The sequence below is a fragment of the Ixodes scapularis genome, unplaced genomic scaffold (genome assembly GCF_016920785.2).
Source record: "Ixodes scapularis isolate PalLabHiFi unplaced genomic scaffold, ASM1692078v2 PGA_scaffold4__175_contigs__length_147842914, whole genome shotgun sequence".
In the NCBI taxonomy this organism is placed as follows: domain Eukaryota; kingdom Metazoa; phylum Arthropoda; class Arachnida; order Ixodida; family Ixodidae; genus Ixodes; species Ixodes scapularis.
Genome location: NW_024609879.1, coordinates 144,925,155 through 144,946,225, shown reverse-complemented (window position 1 = coordinate 144,946,225; position 21,071 = coordinate 144,925,155). Strand labels below are relative to the sequence as shown.

Sequence of the window (21,071 nt, the reverse complement as noted above, 5' to 3'; positions counted from 1 at the left end):
TTTGGACGATGACTTCCTTGTCTACTACAGTACGACTTCTCTGTTCGTCTCAAAACTAGAAGAGCCCACAACCACGCTGACGGGCTATCCCAACGCTCTCTAAGTGCGAAGGACACGAGCAAGAGTCCAAAACCCGCCGCGACAACAACCCTCTTTATTGCAACTTTCTCAACTGGCAGCTTTTATCATTCTAGCGCTTCGACACCTGAATTCGCCCACCTCTTGAGCCTCTTGAATGCAGTAACCCGTCGAGCGATCGTTGCTTTATTAAGATAGTCGTAGGACTTCGCCATTTTTAATGACCTCCTTTACAAGCACGACTACGACCCCGATGAAAAGCGCTGGCTGCATGCTGTTCCATCAGTTCCTACAAGCCCAATCTCCATCGTTACTTTTGGTCAGGATTGTACCGTACAGTCTGCCATTGCATTGAATCGTGTTCCCCGTGTCAGCATCACAAGCGCTCCTCGTCCGGCCCCACCGTTCTCCTTCAGCTCATCCCTCCATTAACGCAGACTCTTAGTGTTGTAGGAATTGATCTTGTTGCTCCCTTTCTTAGTTCATAACCGGCAATCCCTGGATTCTCGTCGTTATCGACCACGCCACTCGATATGTGGAAACTTCCACTTTACCGAAAGTCACTGCTGAAGCCATCGCACTCCTCATTTTATATAGCATCGTACTTCGCCATGGTACACCAAGAGTTCTATCAGCGATCGCGGACGGTCATCCCTGGCGCAAACATTGGAACGACCTCCATCTACCATTTCAAAACAAACGGGCTTCCGGAGAAATTTAACCACACGCTCGCAAGCATAATTTCCCTGTACGTCTCGAACAGCCATTTCAATTGGGACATTATCCTTGTATTCGTGATCTTCGCTTACAACACGTAAGTACAAGCCTTCGCTCGATACTCCTCATTTTATTTAGTTTACGGGAATGAACCGTCCACCACGCTCGATGCTGTCCTGCCTCACCCAAGTGAAGTTTCCGACAATGGCTTTTCTTCCCAGGCCGCTTATAGTACAGACTCCTGCGGTCAACTTGCCCTGTGCATGTACAGCTTCGCAACAAGGACACTTCAAACGCCACAACGACAATAGACACCAAGATCGGCACTACACTCCGAATTACCTTGTTTGTGTCTATTTTCCCACACGGAAAGTCTGTTGTTATACAAAATTCTGTTCTAAGTACCAAGGTCCGTACCGGATCAGTTACCAGACATCTCCCGTCAATTACCTCGCACAGCCTACGCCACCCACAACCTACCGTCGGTTTCATGGTCGGCACATCGTCTGTGTTTACCGCCTAAAGCTTTTCCACCGTCGGGACAAGCTTCCTCTTCCGATGATCGTCCGCTCTAGACCAGGATAGCCTTCTCTCGGAAGATGGCAGACGTAAACAACTCATTCGTGTGCCCAGTGCAACAAGCGGCAGCACCAGTGTCTCGGGGACTGGCGCGCGCCGGTGTGGAGCGGGAAAGCTCGCATTCAGAACAGACTGGCCGTAGCTGGACACTAACATGTCTCCGTCTGCTTCTTTGCTTAGCCCTAAAACACCCTAATAATATATAGGATTCATAACTAATATTTATATACCTTTGCCTTTGGTCAAAAACCTTTCTCCGGCGTTCGAAATGTTTTCGCGTGTGGCCAGTATTCTTTACGACTATGGTCAATGACCCCCTCTTTAGCGACTAACGGGGTGTCGGATACCACGTTAGGAACGCTAATTGTTATTAGCAATATTAATCTAAAGTAAAAAGATCGTTTCATATCTCTTTGAACGAAATTCATTACCTTATCGTCTGCTATTGTTCTGTGTGAATCCACGATCGGTTTCACTTTTATTTGCTACCAAATAAATGTATCGACCTTCAAACTTAATTGCTGACTAGTGCAGCGTTTCGGGCGTACTGGAGAACGAAAACGTGCATGCATACTTCTTTTTTACAAAACTCCAGGCTACGACGTGAACAAACAAGTATACAGGCGAATCGAGACAGCTCCCAGCGGGCCTTTATTTTAAGATTTGATTCAGGAATAGCGAGAGAGCATAAGCAGAGCGCACTTGAGATAACATCTACCTCCAGGTGTACCGGCGTAGTGCGTAGAGCCGGTTTGCTTCCTTCACGAAACAGCAAAATGACAAGCTTAATCGGTGCCTCGCAGTCGAAAGCGACCGAGGCGAGCGAGCGACCACTGTTCCCCCCCCCCCCCCCCCCCCCCCTTCTTGTCGCACCGTCACCAAGCAGCGACCAGAGACAAAAGACAACGCCATGCCGCCGCGAAGCGAGCCGGAGCCGAAGAGCACAGATAAATCAATAGGCTCCTTTGTTTCTTTCCCATCACTGTAAAGAACCAGTCGCACGAGCTAACAGCGCGATTGCGAAGCGAGCGTCGACTCAACTTCCCCGGAAATGTATAGAGAAGTCCTGTGACCCGCCCTTCTTCAACTGCACCCCGCAAACCCTCATCAAACCTATGGCCCCTCGGGCACCTATGCAGAAGTGATAAGCTCACACCTCTCATCAAACCCATAGTTCACCAAACTCATGCACCTACTGAACTCAAAAACTCATCGAACTTATGAACTTACCGAACACATGAACGCACAAATCTCATGAACCCACCAAACTCACGGCCGTCACTGAACCTCAAACGCGTGAGCTTTCGAGGCTGATGAACTCGTTCACCTTCACCTCACGTCTGATCTCTGAGGGTGAGTGAGGTGAGCGAGTGCAGTCGTGAATGAGTTTTGCCGAGGAATGATTGACAAACAATGAAACAAGGATTGCGAGAGGCGAGCAGTTAGAGCGCGCCCTTACTGATGCATCAGCGGGTGGTTAGAATCAAATCCCAGGTAAGAATAGCTAAACATCAATTCGTTTTTGAGCTAAATTTAGCGATAAGCATTTTCCCGCTACATATAGCAGGTAAGAGATAATAGCAGGTAAAATTTTACAGCATTTCAATTTAGAAAAAAGGGCGCCAGAATGGATCCGCGCTGGGCAAATTGATAATGCCGAGCTCGGCAGTCGGTCTGTAGAAATAACAGGAATTTTGATGCTATCATACTGCGTTTTTTGTTCTTCATCAAGCGGTGAGAGGCCGTAGTTTTCTTTTGTCTATAATTACCTGTAATTCAATGATCCGCAAAACAATTACGGCAATGAAATGAAGTTATTGTGGAATCACATATATCAGCACATTCTTCTTTATCATGTGTGTCATACTGGAGAACTTTACTTTGATCAAAGTATTAAGTATGATAAGTGTCGTACAAAGAGTTGGTACGCATTGAATCAAGTAGATAAGATAAAAAATGGGCGTAGCACTTCAATGAGGCAAACGCAATGATTAATATTTAGAGTACAATGCGCATTTCAACAACTGCTTGAGTGACTTTATAATGCAGTTCGGCTTCGTTGTACATATCTAACCTAAATTTTTGCTGCATAAGGGTATGTGCACAAAAGAGTGCCTAGTAAAATAAAAAATTGTGAGGGCTGTGCATAATGTATAAAATGCATGTATTGCCATGATAATTCGTCGTAGGATAATATGAACGCTTGGAAAAAATAGAAATTTGTGACAACGATATTGTAAAACAAAATGTGATATTAATTTCACTCGACAATTAAAAGCTAGTTTAAATTGGACTATTTTTAGTTTGACAATCACTATTTTACCATAAGGAGAGCTGTATTTTTTTTTTCTTTTCAGGTTAATTTAAGATACTTGAGCGTTGACAACCCGAAAGTGAAGTTTAGGCTTTTGGGAATAGAGCTACTTTCGGTGCGTATTTCTGCTTACATCAGTCTTATAAACAAGCCTCTAGCAATACATTCTCCCAAAGCTTTCATGAAATAAAAGATCTTACAAAACTACACCTGTGTCACAACTATAGTCAGTTAAAGGTCAAGAAGGTAGCGGCAAATGCCCCTCAAAGGGAATCAGATATCCCTCTGCCACCTCCGCATCCAATAGCGTCCCACCGTTTCCGTGACGTCGCGGCCAACGCGCGAGGAGGGTCTTGCCTTTTTGTACATATTTGCTTTATCTTTCGGCTTTGACTTAGCATTGTGGAAGCGACGAGAGGGAGATTAGAGTTCTCCCCCACCGACGGAAACAAATACGACTTTCGGGGATTAGCTTCCCCCCCCGATGGATACAAAGGCTGCTTTCAGGGGCTCGGTTCCCTCTCCGATGAATACAAAGGTCGCTTTCTTAAAAAGTGGGATCGGAGACAAGTGGGAATCCATTGAAGCGGAACAAGGAGCCTTTCCAGTGAACTCTTCTTTCGACTGCGGAGAGATTTGAAACGGGCGCATCACAATTGTGGGAGGACCTTCTCCTACCTTCTTGACTTGGAACCGACTATACTACTCTGTTATACCAACATATATCGCAGCGACTATGTTTTCAACAAGCTCGCATTTGATTGGTTTAAAGCAGAATATTGCGATCTACAGTTTTTCAAAGAAAGACAGGCAGTCAAATAAGCGAAGTAACATATATTTTAAGTACATCTATTATCTGTGACTAGTCCTCTAGGTAAAGCAGCTCCTTTTTCGCCTGCTACAATAGACCGATATAAATTTGTATAGCAAGTAAAATCGTTAGAATGTCTTTCTCAGATATATCTGAGAAAATGTAATTCAAAACTGCTATAACCCGGATATAGTAACGTAGTATTTTTCTGAATATAAACGTTCGAAATACTACTTGCCTAAGCACATGTCATAACCCTGCTATTTTTTATTGGATTTAATTATTGACTTTAAAGTCAACTATTGATGTACTACAGTGGGTAGGCTAACTAGAAACCGTAAATAATCTTGACCTAAGCTTAAGCATATATATATATATATATATATATATATAAACAAAAGCATAAGAAGTATGAGAAGCGAACAGTCACCAGTAATGTGGAACACGATCATATATCAAAGAGGTCCTTGCCGAAAAATGTACATGTGCAATTTCCAAAATTTTGCTCGGCCTACGAATTAAGTTCAGAAGCAATAAACGAACCAAAGGCTTATAAAGCTTCAAGTCTGCTACAGTCGCAACATTATAGGGGAGTTTATTTCAACCTTGCACAGATCACAGAACTGGAAAAAAACCAAAGCATTTGAGTTAGTACGTGATGTAGTGGGTTGAACGTGGCATGAGTTATCAAGTATGAAACATACGTTGACGAAGAAAAGGGTAAAATTTGTATAATATCTTGCTACGTTTTCCTGCAGAACTCAAGAGAGTCGTTCCTGGCTTTTATGCCTAACCTATCAAACGCCATAGACGGAGTCAAGTCAGTATTCAACATGAGAGTTTTCTTCAATCAAAACAAGAAAGACTATGCCACCTATGACATCGTCTATTTGGTTACTGGGTAATTCCAACATAGTTTTGCTATAATTATAATGCAATTAAATGCAAAGGTGCAAGTGAGCTGGACAAAAATGACGAAATTAATCCCTCGAGAAGGGGAACAAGAGGGACAAAGGACAAACATAAATCTCCAAACACAGCTAGGTGAGTGGTGAGCGACCGAAAAAATCCAGCCGGTCCGGGTATTGAACCCGGGACCTCTCCATTATAAGTGGAGCGCTCTACCAACTGAGCTAACCAGGGGTTAGACGTCAGTAGAGCAAACGGGTTTTATCAGCTGCCACCAGTCTAACACCAACAAGGGTGAAGCTTGCAAATTTAAAGTTATAATTATAATGCAATTAAATGCAAAGGTGCAAGCGAGCTGGACAAGAATGACGAAATTAATCCCTGGAGAAGGGGAACAAGACGGACAAAGGACAAACATAGCTCAGTTGGTAGAGCGCTCCACTTGTAATGGAGAGGTCCTGGGTTCAATACCCGGACCAGGCGGATTTTTTCGGTCGCTCACCAGTCACCTAGCTGTGTTTGGAGATTTATGTTTGTCCTTTGTCCCTCTTGTTCCCCTTCTCCAGGGGTTAATTTCGTCCTTTCGTCATAGTTTTGCTATCCGCAAGACCTATTAATTGTCATTTAGCCAGTCGGTACTTCAAGAAGAATGAAGACAACGCGCTGTATAGAAATATTTGTTTTGGTAATAAGCAAGCTCAATACCTAACAAAAGCAAAATTTTAATGACGCTTTTCAAAGAAAACGATATATATATGACCATAGTCAATATTTCGGACGGTGTCTTTCTTGTCATCCCCAGCACCTGATTTAGCGGTGTCGCTCCAAAATTACCATTTGCTTTTTCAAATCTTCGCTAATTCTGGAGAGGAGTTTTACATGAGTGTGACATATCTATTGGCATCCTGATGTAAAAGAGGAGCCATAAGGAGTGATAAATTCAGAAAATTTCCCCCCTGGTTTACAATGGCTTCTTATTCTCAGTGACGTATTTAATATACAGGGTATTGCTTTTATTTCGAAGATATTTAATTAAAAGAGAGTGAGGGTTAGACGAGTGCCGTTTTTATTTTATATTGCTCAGGCTCGGTGGACATTAGATGAGGAGACAATCGTAATTGTGAGTTGAGTAATTAACTAAAAATTCGCTTATTATTCTTTTTCCTTTAGCTTTAGGAGTGACTGATGTTACAGCTTTGACGGTAATTACTATCAGAGGCCAGACCAATCCAAACAATTTTCAAAATTGTAATAGCTTTGAGATATTCTTTGATTAATTTTCGCGTTTTTTAGCCCGATTTAGACTTGCGCGAAAAAATGAGCGCATCAAGCCCTGCCAACGATTATGGTGAGAAGAGTGACCTAGTCGTTTCAGTTTCGTCGTCACTTGTGTCGTCGGCGCACCCATCAAGGACACTCTTCCAACACAGTGACGACATGATTGGAACGGCTATGTCACTCTTCGAAGCGTCATCAAGGACAGAGTTTGCGACGCACTTTTTACGCGCAATTTTTGATACCTGGTTAAGAGCGTGATATTAATCAACATCCAAAAATTCTTACATTTTTGCAAATGTTCTAAATGTTATCACCGCTAGTAGTGATTACCGTCAGTACTGCTATTAGAACATGACACCTGAAACCGATATATAAATGTTAATTAATGATAGTTGATTAGGAAACCTTAACATGACGATTATCTATTCGTCTAATGACCACCGAGCCTGATAAATGCACCGTGAAGACATCACTCTTCGAACACTCACTCGCTTTTAATAAAAGCAATCAGTTCTAAATAAAATATAACACTCTATATCTATATGTTTAAAGTAGCACGGCTGATTTCTAATATGATAAAGACCACGATACCTTTATTTTCAATGAAAATGAAGATGCCTAATAGTGCTTCAATTAGCCGCTAAGCATAAAAATATGTCAAACAACCTGCTCCATCATGAAACACCGAGCGCATTAAGCAACGTAACATGACAACTTACTAAGCCAGAACACCAGAACATCGCATGTTCAATACAATAATTTTAACTCTTAAAAATAACACAAAAAATTTATATTGAAGGATCGAACAGCAGAAGAGACAGATAGACCTTCAAAGAAAACGAGGTCAATGTAGCTTATATACCGTTAGATTTGAGCCCAGTACGTAGCTTCAGACAGTTAAGGCCCGTTCACACACTTGAGACTCCTTAGAACCGAGTGCTTGAAACGTCGTCAAATTCCTTAGGACGGGAAAACACACTGGCACGTTGGCGCCATCTACGCGGTGATCCTGGAACTGCACTTTGCTAGAGCAAGGGTTTTCAGGATTTCCGAAGTCAAATGTGCGTACTACCTATGAGAAATGGTCGTTTATAACGCTGAAAAGGTTTTTCTAGCCAAGAAAAAAAGGGTGATGCGCGTGAGAAACAAAATATACAGGACCACCAAGTTTCAACTTTTACCTAATAGAGGGCGTTAGTGTGTCCGCTCGTCGTAAGAGGTCTTAAGAGGTGCCAAGGCGCTCGGTCTTAAAAAAATCGGAAGTGTGTGAGCTGAGCTCTACAGTGTTCGAAAGATTGCCTGCTGCACGCTCAATATAGATTGCTCAAAATAGTAGCTTTCGTCATTTTACGTTAATGTTAACTTAACCCGAGATATGGCATACAAAAATGTGTATTTTTCTTAAGAAACACAAAATCTGAGGCCCATTTGAAACCTGAAAAGATTCATATGGAACCCTAACATTCACATCCCTTTAATATTTACAATCATTCAGCACCACTTGAATTTATTGTGGTATAAGGCAGTACTAGGCAAATAAAACAAGATTATTGTTTACTACGTTTTCTTATGAGTGAATTTCGCATGCGAAAAATCAATATAGTATAACTTATATTATTGCGAGAAAAATGGCCTGTCTTGAATTTCTTTTGTTGTGACTAGAAGGACACTACGATTCTTGATCTAAAAAAGTGATGCACCAAATCATTTTTAACATGTGCTATGAAATACTGAATTAATAAATAAAGGAAAACCAGCGTTATGTGTATCAAGGAATTCATTTTTTATTAATTGGCAATAATGGTACTTACGTTTAGGGTGTACTTCTTATAGAAAAATTGTAAAGAATGTTTGTGTCATTCACATTATATTCGCGTGTTTTTCATGGCACACGCACATGAAGGAGGGACATGGTTATAATACAGGGATCACACGTCGACAGAGGCAACATGGGTAAGACAATCACGACATATAATGTAATCAGAAGTAAAACTTGTGACCAATAAAGCCTCAAGCTACACTCTAAAAAAAGCCCGTGTGTATACTTTCCCGCACAACACCTCGCAGAGCCAATCACCACAACTTACGGAAGCAGCTCTGCGAATGACAATGCCGAAACATATGTTTAGACCAAAAAACGCACTCTGAGTTGTGACATTAAGCAATTCAAAACTTCACGCTTGCATTGCTTAATGTCACAACTCAGACTGCGTTTTATTGTCTAAACATACGTTTCGGCATCGTCATTCACCGAGCTGCCTCCGTAAGTTGCGGTGATTGGCGCTCCGAGTGTTGTGCAGGAAAGTAGACGCACGTTTTTTTTTTTTTAGAAAACTGTAATGATGGCATCGCGATTCTAGACTTAGAGGGAGGTTCATTATATTCACTCATATTTTTGGTGCCAGCTCAAGGGGTGTTCAATTTTTCCTTTCAAGGGTATGCGTTCATTGCCGCGGCATGTGGAGAAAGTAGAGTGGGTTTAGGAGAAGACAAGGCCAATACCTTCTTGGGAGTACGCATCATGGCTCATGAACTTGGACACCTGTGAGTATGTCAGATATTGTTATGTGAAGATCCGAGATTCATTATGCTCGCACGATGTACATGGCTAAAGGATTTCCCTGTGGACTTAAACCGCCGCTTGAATGTCAAAATGATGCACGAGCATATTCAATCGAAGGAATGCATTCACTTTAGAAGTAGATTGCGTGCAAATCTCTGACTACAGGCAACATCAAATGATCAGTATCATCGTAGGAGGGACGATTAGTAAGTTTTACCCCTTAGGCTGTAACTTCTTATACAATGATGGAATTTATATATGTTACAATTGAATGAAAGTTTTCAATCTTTCTTTCTCAGTATCACATATATTTTCGACCCCACCGGCGGCGATGCACTCCAGCTACCTATCGTTCCTCTGCGCATGCCGTCGTAGATGGTTGAGGGCGGCCTTCGACGTCATCAAAGGCCCACCGCATCGCTAGCCCCGTCGTCGGACGCAAAGCGCTTATCTTTCAGGTGCATTTTTATCTGGGAAAATAGCCAAACGTCCAAATGGCACAAGGTGCAGGTAGTTAGTTGATATAGCCAAGACATCTTGGAACTGGAGCTCTTCCAGGGCCGCGTTGGTCTTGTGAACAAAGTCCTCAATCCTCAATGACGGCATGCGGAGAGTAAAGCCAGGGTAGCGGAACTGAATCGTCGTCGGTGGGGACTACGTTGAAAAGCTATAAGCTCCTGGCATACAAGATATTTGAAAATTTGATTTGAATGCAAGAGCATTGAATTCAATCACTGAATAAAATGTTACAGCCTGGGAGGCAAAACTTATTACCCACCCCTCAAATATGTTTTAACAGGCAACCAGATCATCTATGTCTCTTTATTTTCTAAAACACAGTTTGTCTTTTGCAAGGCGATCAGCAGGAATAATAATACACCGTATAAAACAACAATCCGCGTAAATTGATGAAGTGCACATACAGCAGAAAAAAGTGAAGGCTTCCAAACCAAACATTGAACACAGAAACTCGTGTTTCGGTGGAAATGGAAGAGTTACGTTGGAATCGTTCCTACTTTGTGTCGTTCACATTAGAATGTTTCCTTCCGTCAACTGCACTTGCAACGAGTACTTCACACCTCCACAGAATTGATGATGCTAGTCCTTTTAATCGTCCATGCTTCACAGAATGGGATGTCCTCACGACGGCGACCCTACACCTCCTAACCTTGGAGGTCCCGGATCTACAAGTTGTCCTTTTGCCGACGGATACCTTATGAGTTATTACACGCATAATATGAACCAATACACATTCTCATCGTGCTGCAAGAAGGAGATTAGCCTTATGGCCAGGTATGTCGACGTCACACCTATCTCTACTCTCGCAAAAAAAAAAAAAACAATGTGTGTTGTTATAAATTTCTTTATGAGACACTTCAGCGGTATACACGTAAAATATAACTTTTTCATTTGTGAACGACACCCCCATCTTGGCGTCATGTTATCTTCAATGTAAGCTTTGTAAACTGTTCCTTACTGTGCTTCAGCGGCATTTTTATTTTGCCGTTCATGTATAAACTTGCTTGAAAGTTCAGACACAGGTCTGTCTAGCGATCTTAGTGGTAATGGTTGTCTGACGGCTGCTTTCTCAGATACTAAGGGTGCACACGAGGGCTGGCCTTTGTCTCCCTGGTTTTTGTAATTAGTATTGACCCGTTCTTACGTAAAATCCACGAGAATGAGTTAGTCCGAGGGTTCCTACTTCGCGGATGGAGCACAGTGTCTCTTTCTGCATATGCAGATTGCGTGTCTTCGTTTCTGCGTGACTCTGACAGCGTTTTGGCAGTTTTGCGCATTTTCGCGATTACGTCGCACTTTCTGGTGCGTAGTTGAATCGCGACGAAAGTAAGGCGCTGCGGTTTGGATTACTTTCTGTTGAATCCCTTAGTATTCCCTTTGCTTCAACTATACGTGTTCTTCAGGTACGTTTGTCGAGAAATGGCGTAGCAGACCTGGCATGGAAATAAATTTTCAATCAGGCGAGGAATCAAGCGCAGTTCGCTTTTGTATTTGAACTTACCTTTAAAGGTAAAGCTTTTTTGACAAAGAAGGTAATATGTGCGAAGCTGCGGCTTGTAGCGAAAGTCTCACTCTCACCTCTAGGTTTGACGCGTACAATGACGTCTCTTATCTTTTTTTGCGATATAAAAGCCGAACTTGTGGCCAGACCGGCACTACGCCTACCACGATCCAGTGGTGGCTCGAACATTCAATGCCTGCCAACGTTTACGAGGTTATTAGCATTAAAACGTGTGCTCAATCTTTTAGACGACACGGAGTATATTGGTCTCTCCCTCGTATTGTATGCGCCAGTTAGGCAGAACTCTCGTGCCAAGTGGTCTTCAAAACCTGTGCCCTGCGGCGGAGACTTTCTCTCTCTATTACGTTTCTGTCGTCGCGAATCGCAGTACAGCGTCGAGTGACTGAAGAGTTGCCCACTGTACGCGTTCAGGAGACTACCGTGTCGCGAATGTGTGAAGCCCTTTGTGCAGCTGACGCGTCTGTCCAACATCAAACCCGGAGTTTCCATGTAATCCTGGATTGGCTTGGCTGCTCGGCCGAACACACTGGAAAGTCTAGTGTTTTCCTATCGCGATCGTCCGGTTCGTCCCGGTTTACCCCCGCATTTTAATCCAAATGGTGGTCAATTTAATCCAAGTTTCATTCAATTTAATTCAAGCGCCGTCCAATTTAATCACAGCGCTACCCGATTTAATCTCTGGGCAGTCAATCCAATCCACAATGCATATTGTCGACGCCGACGTGAGTCCCCAGTTTTATTACTCTGAATTATTTTAAGGAATTATTTATTAAAATTTAACTTCGTAGAGGCTCATTGACATTCTCATTACTTTTTGGTTAGATAGCTATTATTCACACAAACAACTTTACTGAAGCAGCTTTTCGTTACTCAGCCGATTACTTTATATTACTATTGACAAAGGCAGTCCTATATATGTTCAGCTAAGAGTTTCATTACTTTTTATTAAACCACGTTAATATTCAACCAATTCATTCACTAACTCAATTAAATTAGTGATTACTTTTTATCCTTTTCTAATATATTAGTCACGTAACTGAGTTTATATCAGCTTTGCTGACATCTTGATTACTTTGAGTAACTATAGTGACCTATTTGTCTTTATATTGATCTAATTGATATAATCCTCTCTCATAAATACTTCAGCTTTTATACAACCAAATTATATATTCTCAGCTGAGTTACTATTTTGATCACACTTGATTATTTTGACTTTGATTTTGTCTAAGTGACATCATGATTACTTTTGACATTTCTATGAGCAAATTATCGACTAACCGATTGATTATGAGCACAAGTTGCATAATGATTACCCTTTTGATTACTTCGAGTTGCTACTGACCAAATGGACTTTAATTAGCCCTAACTGACATCTTGATGGCTAGATAACTTTGTTCTAATATTCAATCAATTGCTTTGTCATTAGCTTAATTGATGTTATGAGCAGTAGTTTGATTACTTTGAGTTACTACTTTCTGAGTATATTATATGCAAACTAATTGACCATGTGGTGCCTCTGTTCATTACTTTGAGTGATTATGAAATCAGTTTATCTATTATTGGCTCCATTCACAATTATTACTCTTATGACTACTTCGAGTTACTTTTGACCTATAGATTTTAATACGGCCTAATTAGCATTATGATGATACTTTTGATGTAATATTCAACCAAAGTATTCAATATGAGCTAAATTTGCAATTGGGTCAAAGTAAATCCAAGTAATCAACTGAGTAATAGAAAAGTAAATTTAGTTTGTAATACTGGTGGTATTGCTAAGTAATCAAGAGAGTCCCCAAAGTGTGAGTTAGGCCAAATTAAAATTCATTGGGTCCATAGTAGCTCAAAGTAATCAAAAGTGCAATCATACTGTCAATTGAGTTGATAATAATTAATGTTTCTTAATATTGTATCAAAGTAATGAAAAGAATCCTCACAATGCCATTTAGGTAGTATTAATATCTAGGGATTACAAGTAACTCGAAGTAGTCAAATGAGTAATACTATTGTGAATTGACCTAATATAGATAAACCGCTGGCATAATAGCTCGAACCCTATTGAAAATTCTCATTTGTATGAGAAATTTTCGTGTCCTATAAACACATATGAATCATCCAAGATATATAAGAACATATAAGAACCGTATAAGAACCATATAAGAGCTATATAAGAACTATATAAGATGTATGAGAACATACAAGCACCATATAAGAAACTATTAGGAAGTTTCTTATAAGTTTCTTATGGGGTTCTTATATATCTTATATAATTCTTATATAGTTCTCATATAATTCTTATATGGTTCTTATAAGTTCTTATATGTTCTTATATATCTTGTATGATTCATATGTGTTTATTGGGCACAAGAAATTTCTGATACAAATGATTTTTTTTACTAGGGAAGTAATTAAAAGAAGCACCACAATGTCAAGTAGCTGAGATAAAATTGAATGAGAAAATAATAACTCGAAGTAATCAAACAACAAACCATAACATCAATTAACCCTTTGATGCCCAAAATTTACTTGAAATACTAGAGACCCACAAACCTTGATATGGTTTTAGAACACACAAAATAACACAAACATGAACCCAGAAAAAAAGCACCCTTTTTGTAAGCGTGTTTCGAAATGTTGCTCGTGGGCAACGTTTGGTATTTGAAGCTCTACTTCATGTTGGACAAATTAAAGCAGTTATGACATAGGAGAACGCCAATGTGCATTTTGAATTTTGTACAGCAGAGAAAGGTAAAACCGAATTTGTATTATTTGCGCCGCTCTTTCTTCTCGCAGTTTTGAGGCTAGTGGAGCCACGCCATCATACGTCACATCCGCTGTCGGCTTTGGTTTTAAAGAATGAGTTATCTGTTTTGAAGATGCATTTAGATTCTTTACTGCTAAGTGAATGTATCTTTGCTCTTGGAACAGAGGGCACTAAATTCATAGAGGCGCATGTGGTACGGTAAAAATCAATCACTTTTGAGTTGTTGCTCTTGGTCAATGCTGAGGATTAAAGGGTTAAGCTCTCAACAAATCAATTGGTTGAATATTAGCTTAAAGTAATCAAGTCATCAAGGTCAGGGCTAATTCAGGTCCATTGGGCCAATATCATCTCGTAGTAATCAAAAGGGTAATCATTATGCGCCTCGTGCTCATAATAAATTGGTGTGTTTATAATTGGCTCAAATTAATGTCAAGAGTAATCATGACGTCAGCAAGGCCAATAGAACTCCATTGGGTGAATACTAAGTCAAACTAATCAAGAGTGATCAAATTAATAATAGTGTTGAGGATAAACCTTATGGATGCAAATAAGTTCGCATTAATAATGAGAGGAGCATAATTTGCCAATTCTAATGGCACGTTCAAACGTGTGGTCACGTGCCAGGTCGAGCGGGCACCCCTATCAAACGGGTACCGTTTCGACCGGGTACCGTTCCAAACAAGTACCCGTATCCCATAATCACGCTTGATCCAAACGGATCGACAAGTTTGCCACCCGTTTGATTCAAACGGGTCGACCAGTTTGCCACCCGTTAGAATTTCAAATGTTTTTTTTTTTTTTTTTGTAGGGTTAAGTGAATTAGACAAATATAAAGTCAAATATGGCACTAGCCACTAAGACTGATGAATATATAAATAATGCTGATATAAACTTGGTTATGTGACTAATGTATCAGAGAACGGTAAAAAGCAACCACTAAGTTAACTGAAGTAATTTAAAGTCAATTGGGTGAATTGTATCACTAAGTAATCAAAGCAGTAATAAAACTCTCATGTGACCTTATATAAAGTCGCCTTTGTCAATAAAATTTTAAAGTAATCGACTAAGTAACGAAAACTTTGCTCTTATAAAGTAGTTTGTGTCAAATATAGCTATATAACCAGAACGTAATCACAATGTGAAATTAGCTTCTACGAAGTTATCTTTTTGTCACTAATTTCCCGAAGTAATCGAGACGAATAGAAATGTTTGCTGAACCATTTTTACGTAAATTGTGTTAATGACTGGTCGAAGTAATCAGATATGGATGTGATACAAAGGAAGCGGTATCAATAATAGCCAGAAGCAATAGAAAGTGTAATCACAAATTGCACGTGTATTTATATTATCTGAACTGTATCAGTATTAATTCGATGTAATGTAATGCGATGTAATTTAATGTAATGCAAATGTCGATTCAGCTAAAGTAAATTTGAGTGTGTCACTTTTATCTCGAGGTTGCCATAAGAGCAATCCATATGTCAGTCGCGCCACTAGTAACTCCAAATGATCGAAATAGTGATCAATATATCGGTAGTGTCAAGCAAAATCTAACTGTTTAGACACTCACTCTGATTTATCTACTGTGTGAGCGAAACACGACTACTAAAGACAAAAACGTGCATGTGCATATTGGAGAAGAAACGGACTGTCCCAGAGATTAAACCGGGTAGCACTTGGAATACATTAAATGACACCTGAAAGAAATTGGATGACACTTGAACTAAATTGACCACCATTTGGATCCCAATGGGCTGGAAAAAATATAGTCCGGCGTCTGGCACCGCCTGCTGGTCGTGCAAGCCGGCGCGCGGCCACTACCGGAATGCGCCGAGAAATCGATGGAGGGGAGGAGAAAAAGCGCGCGAGGATGTCAGGAATCCGAGCTCTGATTGGAGTGATTAGTGATCACTGCAATCATCGAACCCGTTAGAACGCCGAACTCCGGCGTCGGGTGTTTGGCTCCCGCATTTGAACGCCTTCGACGAGTGCAGTTAAGACAAAGGTAGCTAGCTCCAGGTGCACCCATTAATCATTCGAACAAGAGCTCGGTGTTTGGACATGCCTGAGTGCTCTCGTATTCTCCTCTCCCTCATTACATCACCGAGTATCGTCGTCTGCAACGGCCGTATGACGCGGCCATAAAAGTGGCGCGTCGGCGACTGGTATCGCCTGCGCCCTTCTGCTAGTGACACCTTTCAAAAGTCACGTGTCCATTGAAAAAAAAAGCAATCTGATCCTCCACACAATGGTGGAGTGACCGATACTGCGAAACGTGTAAGTAGCGCGAGCGGGTAGCTTCGACCTGTCCTGCCGCTCGACATGGGCTCGTATTCCACGACGCAGCAAAACCCAAGAAACTAACACGTGTCCGCCATCGTGAAGGGACTTCGCTACTTCAAACTTAGGCCACACTTTACAAAGGGGTCTACTCCGTCTGCGTCTGAGACCGTCTGCAGCGCTCGGAAACCACGACCATGAATACGATATTCTAGTGTTCTATCATGCACAAGCCACGCGGTCCAATACAAGCGTCTGTCAAAGATTTCGATGTGCAGTAAAAAGCTACAGAGAGGACTAAAAAAGGTAACAAAAGAAATATACCGTTTTTTCAGCTTTTCTGTTCTTGTTTTCTTTTTTTTTCGCACGGCATCATTGAGCTAAGTGCGAGAGTATCACGGCGCAAATTGAAACGGAACCTAAAAGTATTAGTTTAAGAGATCCGGTGCGCCGCAAAACTTGAGAGTTATTTTCCTTCCAAAACGAAATGAAGGGATCATGCCTCGAAACATTTGATGCGAGACGAACGCCCGTGTTCTATCCAAATGGCTTGAAAACTTTTTGTCGTGAAGGTATCTTCTTACTTTTGAAAACCGTGATCGCCATCCCCGACGGTTGCATAAAACACACATTCATGAATTATGAGAAGCCCCACATGAACTGATCAAAGGTGCTAATAAGATTTGAATTTCTGGTTTTGAACGTACATGTAAAAGGGGAAATTCTTCTCTTATTTGCTCAGTTGTTCACCGAACAATTTCATGCATGAGCCAGTAAAACTGGCAACGAGAGATGGCGCCACACACGTCTTGTAGTGGAATGCTCAAAGCCAGCAAGTTGATCTATGATTGCTGACAAAGTAACAAATACGACGTAATTCAAATCACGTATCTTTACCATCCCTCCTTCGCTAATAAGAACGCGGTATTAGCAGAAAAGAACTGTAAAGAACAAATCGTATAGCAATGAACGGGAAAAAATCTGTACGCTGCGTTTTTTAAGCTGTCAGTGACCCTCTTTTCTATTATTTTATAATTTATTTTGTCAAAAATTGTAAAAGTTGGTTTCGAGAATGTTCACGGGAATATCTTACAGGTATTCACCGAAGTTAAAATAGTTACTGTTTTATCCCTAGTGAAAAAAGTCATTTCTATGAGAAATTTCTTGTGTCCAATAAACACATGAATAATAAAAGATATATAAGAACATATAAGAGAAACTAACAAGAAACTTCTTACAAGTCTTTTATATGGCGCTTGTATGTTTTCATCTATCTCATATAGTTCTTATATAGTTCTTATATGGTTCTTATATGGTTCTTATATGTTCTTATATATCTTGAATGATTCATATGCGTTCATTTGACACAGAAATTTCTCATACAAATGAGAATTTTCAATAGGGATATAATTCAGAATACAATTTTTATTTACAAATTTTAGGACAATGGTTACCTAAACAAAAACCGACGCTCTTCTAAGTAATCAAAATTCCAACAATAAAAGCCAAAGTTATTTTTTTATTTTCATGCAAGGGTTGATCTCGTTAAAGTAATCAAACTGAATTAATACTTCCTTGATGATGCAGAAGTTTTTTTTTTTCTCAATAAAGTTCCTTGTGTAATGAAAGCGCGAAAAATACAAGAACACAGAAGAAAGAGTGATAACATCAGCAATCCTTCGACTTCTAAGTTATTCTTTCTTTCTTATCTCACTTTTTCACTCTCTGCTGCATACTAATCAAAACACACGCGTCTTTGTCAGGTTGCGACAAGGAAGATGCCTCCACATTAAAAACGCGATATCTAAACTAAAAAATATGGATCAGAACTTGCCGGGAGAGGGCGTGTCCAAGACAACTCAATGCAAGAGAGCATTTCCAAAGTTGAAAAAAACACACTACATGAAGGTATGTTTTTTTTTACTAATAAAACCGTACGAAGTCAGTCGCGCTTTTATTACGCTTTTTTCTTGTTTTATTTTTTCAGAACAGACCGATCGTAAACTGCGCCATGCAGTGTTTTATTCCCAAACAAGTATACGGCTATGATACCCACATCGCGGTTGCACTAACCGATGGAACCACATGCAACAAAAAAGGACACGTAGGTTTTTCGGTGACATTGTTCGAGCATCACGGCTGCTTCAGACATTTGCGTTCGAGTGCGATTGACTGCGTTGAAACCGCCTGCAACCGCTTAGGGTGAAGCAACGTACTGGCGCCATCTACCAAGCAGCCCTGGAACACATTCGATCTGCGTGTGCCTATAGACTAAGTGTGTGTGTGTGTGTGTTTTGTTTTGTTTCTAAATTGACGATATCAAGAGTTTGCATTACCCCAGAGAAATGCTATCTAATAAGATTGAAATAATTATTTCAGGTACGCAGGGAAAGAACGATGCGAAAATACATACACGCCACCCGGAAATGTTCTATAGCTATCCAATCGATGGTGCCGGTCTGTTCTCTCGTCCTGGGCGCTTGCTTGCGGTTGCAACGGAGTTAGTTACTCTCAAACGGAAATGCGTCAAACAACCTTTATGGCTATTTGAACTTAGTACGGGATGGGACTTTTCTCAACCTTGAACTTGGAGACGAATGCCAATAGAAACATAGGACTTGGGGAATCGAATGTTTTAAGCATTGACCCTAGAATTTGTCTATACGCTGGAATAAAGTTGTAAGCATTTGTTAGAACCTTATAACTAAAACCTTGTTAATAGAAATTAAATCAAAAACGAGATCGCAAGAGACACCTCAGCAAATCTGTTTTCCGAAGTAAATTATGAAGCTCAAAACTTTATAAACTGCCAAACGCCCCGCCCCCCCCCCCCCCCCCCCCCCCCTCGCACCCCCTATGAACTCAACGCAAAGTCCTATAATGAGAAAAAGTGCTCAGCCACATTTCTTGTGGTGCAAGGTTCGAATTTGAAGCCACATTTTGGGGAAAATGGCCGTACAGGGCGCTTAGAAAGTTCAAAAAAAATAAAGCGCCGTCGCCATCGCCGTTGTCGACGGCGACGGCGACGGCGACGCGAGGCTGCTCAAACTGGGAAAGGGCACCTAAGAGCTGCGCTTTAAAAAAAAAAAAGGATCATTGCGTATGGCATGCAAATGCCATACGCAATGACCAGTCAGCGACAGGTGTAGTCAGTGGCAGGTACAGTCAGTGATAGGTACGGTCAGTGACAGGCTAAGAAAAGTTTTCTGGCAGGGGAGGAGGAAGCAGACGAAATGCTGAAGAGAGGTGGAGGTTTCCTCCTCTCCAGCATCCCCTCTGCTTACTTTTCCCATGCCCTCCTTTCCCTTGAAAAAGTTTCTTCACCTGTATCAGACTATAGGGGCTGCGGATGCGGATCGGCTGCGCGTGTCCGGATCTACTTTTTTGCTGAGGCGGCCCCTAGACGTACGACCTTAGAGTGTAAAGCGAAGAAGGGAGTGAGACTATAAAGCGCACCGTCTACAATTTTTGCGGGAGCAAACAATACTCTTTCATAAAAAAAAAGTCCCAATCGTGGAGAAAAAGCTTGGTTACGCCACGAAAGAGTTGTCTCCAAAGATTGCGTTAAAGAGTTTAATTTCGCTATCCACAGAAAAAGAAAACAATGAAATCGGGGCTTCTATCACCCCGAGAACGCGTGTTCTTCCTTACCAGGAAAGGGCGGAAAACATTCTTCCGGCAGACGAAAAACAAAACGTACAAATAAGAGGAAAGTTGATGCCTCGTTCTCCACCGCCATGTTGTTTGTAATAGGTGCTGCTACTAATCGCACAAGGCACCTGAATACGTTAAAAATAATTTACTACGCAATAAAAAATCGAATGAAAGTTATATATTAACATATAGAAATAAATAAGTTCGTTGTTAATGTCTTAATAGTTATAGCACACAGGTTAGGATGTTTGTCGATCAATCCTTGCATTTGGCCTGTATGACCTTTAAGGGCCCGAGCATTGTGAGTGGTCGGGTGGTTAAATGGTCGGGAAATCGAGTGGGTGATAGGGTTTGCCCGGGGCTTCTTATTTGGCAGCTTTTGCTGTGTTCGCTCCCTGCGCCGAGTCGGCCTCGTACAGGTCGACACCTCAATAGCTTGAAAAGAAAAGGTGGCGCGTCGGACTCCTCCCAGCCTGGACCGTCCGACGTAAGCTGGCGCTCTTTGTATTCGCCGGTCTGAGCCTTAAGGCTCTGTTAAGGCTCTGTTATACTCCGACGTAACGCGTGCGCGCGCGCGAGCGCGTCACAGCGACGTCGCGTCGGCGAAAACCCGACGCTGTTCGGCGCAGCCTGACCACCTCGACGCCAAAATGGAGCATGCCGTATTCCGCGCCGGCCGCGCCGGCGACGCCGGACCAGGATGCATCACGCGCTGGCTCCCGACAGGCGTCGCGCGGGAAGCGCGGCGAATACGAGCAACAGCAGACGACAGGAGCACCACTCCGTGTGGCGTCGTGTTTGAAGGGTTCGGACTCGGTCGGTCGAGAAGCTGATCGAGGGAATTCGTCCTCACCCGCGTGTCTACGACTCGAGGAAGCTTGAGTGCCGTAGACCGGGCGCTTGTCAAAGATGTACCGTATGCAAACTGACCGCCTACGCTTGCGGCGCAGGCGGGGCACCAACCAAGAATTTTCGTATGCTATCCGAAACGAAAAGGAACCGGAAGTGGCGCACTCTTGCAGGAAACGTGCCCCCGTAGTCAGATTCTGCACATGCGCCGCACCGGCGGCCCACCGACGCGCG

At 41.7% G+C, this 21,071-nt stretch overlaps 1 protein-coding gene and 1 non-coding gene across 2 annotated transcripts in view; one reads left to right on the top strand and one right to left on the bottom strand.

Annotated features, from left to right (window-relative positions):
* LOC8035794 (venom metalloproteinase antarease-like TtrivMP_A) overlaps positions 1-21,071 on the top strand; it is a 53,520-nt gene that overhangs the window by 30,719 nt on the left and 1,730 nt on the right. Inside the window, exons 7-14 of the mRNA XM_042293271.1 lie at positions 3,732-3,803; positions 5,258-5,400; positions 8,590-8,639; positions 9,122-9,230; positions 10,378-10,542; positions 14,518-14,528; positions 18,109-18,242; positions 18,322-18,438. Of these exons, the coding sequence (XP_042149205.1) occupies positions 3,732-3,803; positions 5,258-5,400; positions 8,590-8,639; positions 9,122-9,230; positions 10,378-10,542; positions 14,518-14,528; positions 18,109-18,242; positions 18,322-18,438 (801 nt within the window). The remainder of the gene's footprint in view (positions 1-3,731; positions 3,804-5,257; positions 5,401-8,589; positions 8,640-9,121; positions 9,231-10,377; positions 10,543-14,517; positions 14,529-18,108; positions 18,243-18,321; positions 18,439-21,071) is intronic.
* Positions 5,568-5,642, bottom strand: Trnai-uau. Its single transcript has one exon. It is a non-coding gene; the product is annotated as a tRNA-Ile (tRNA).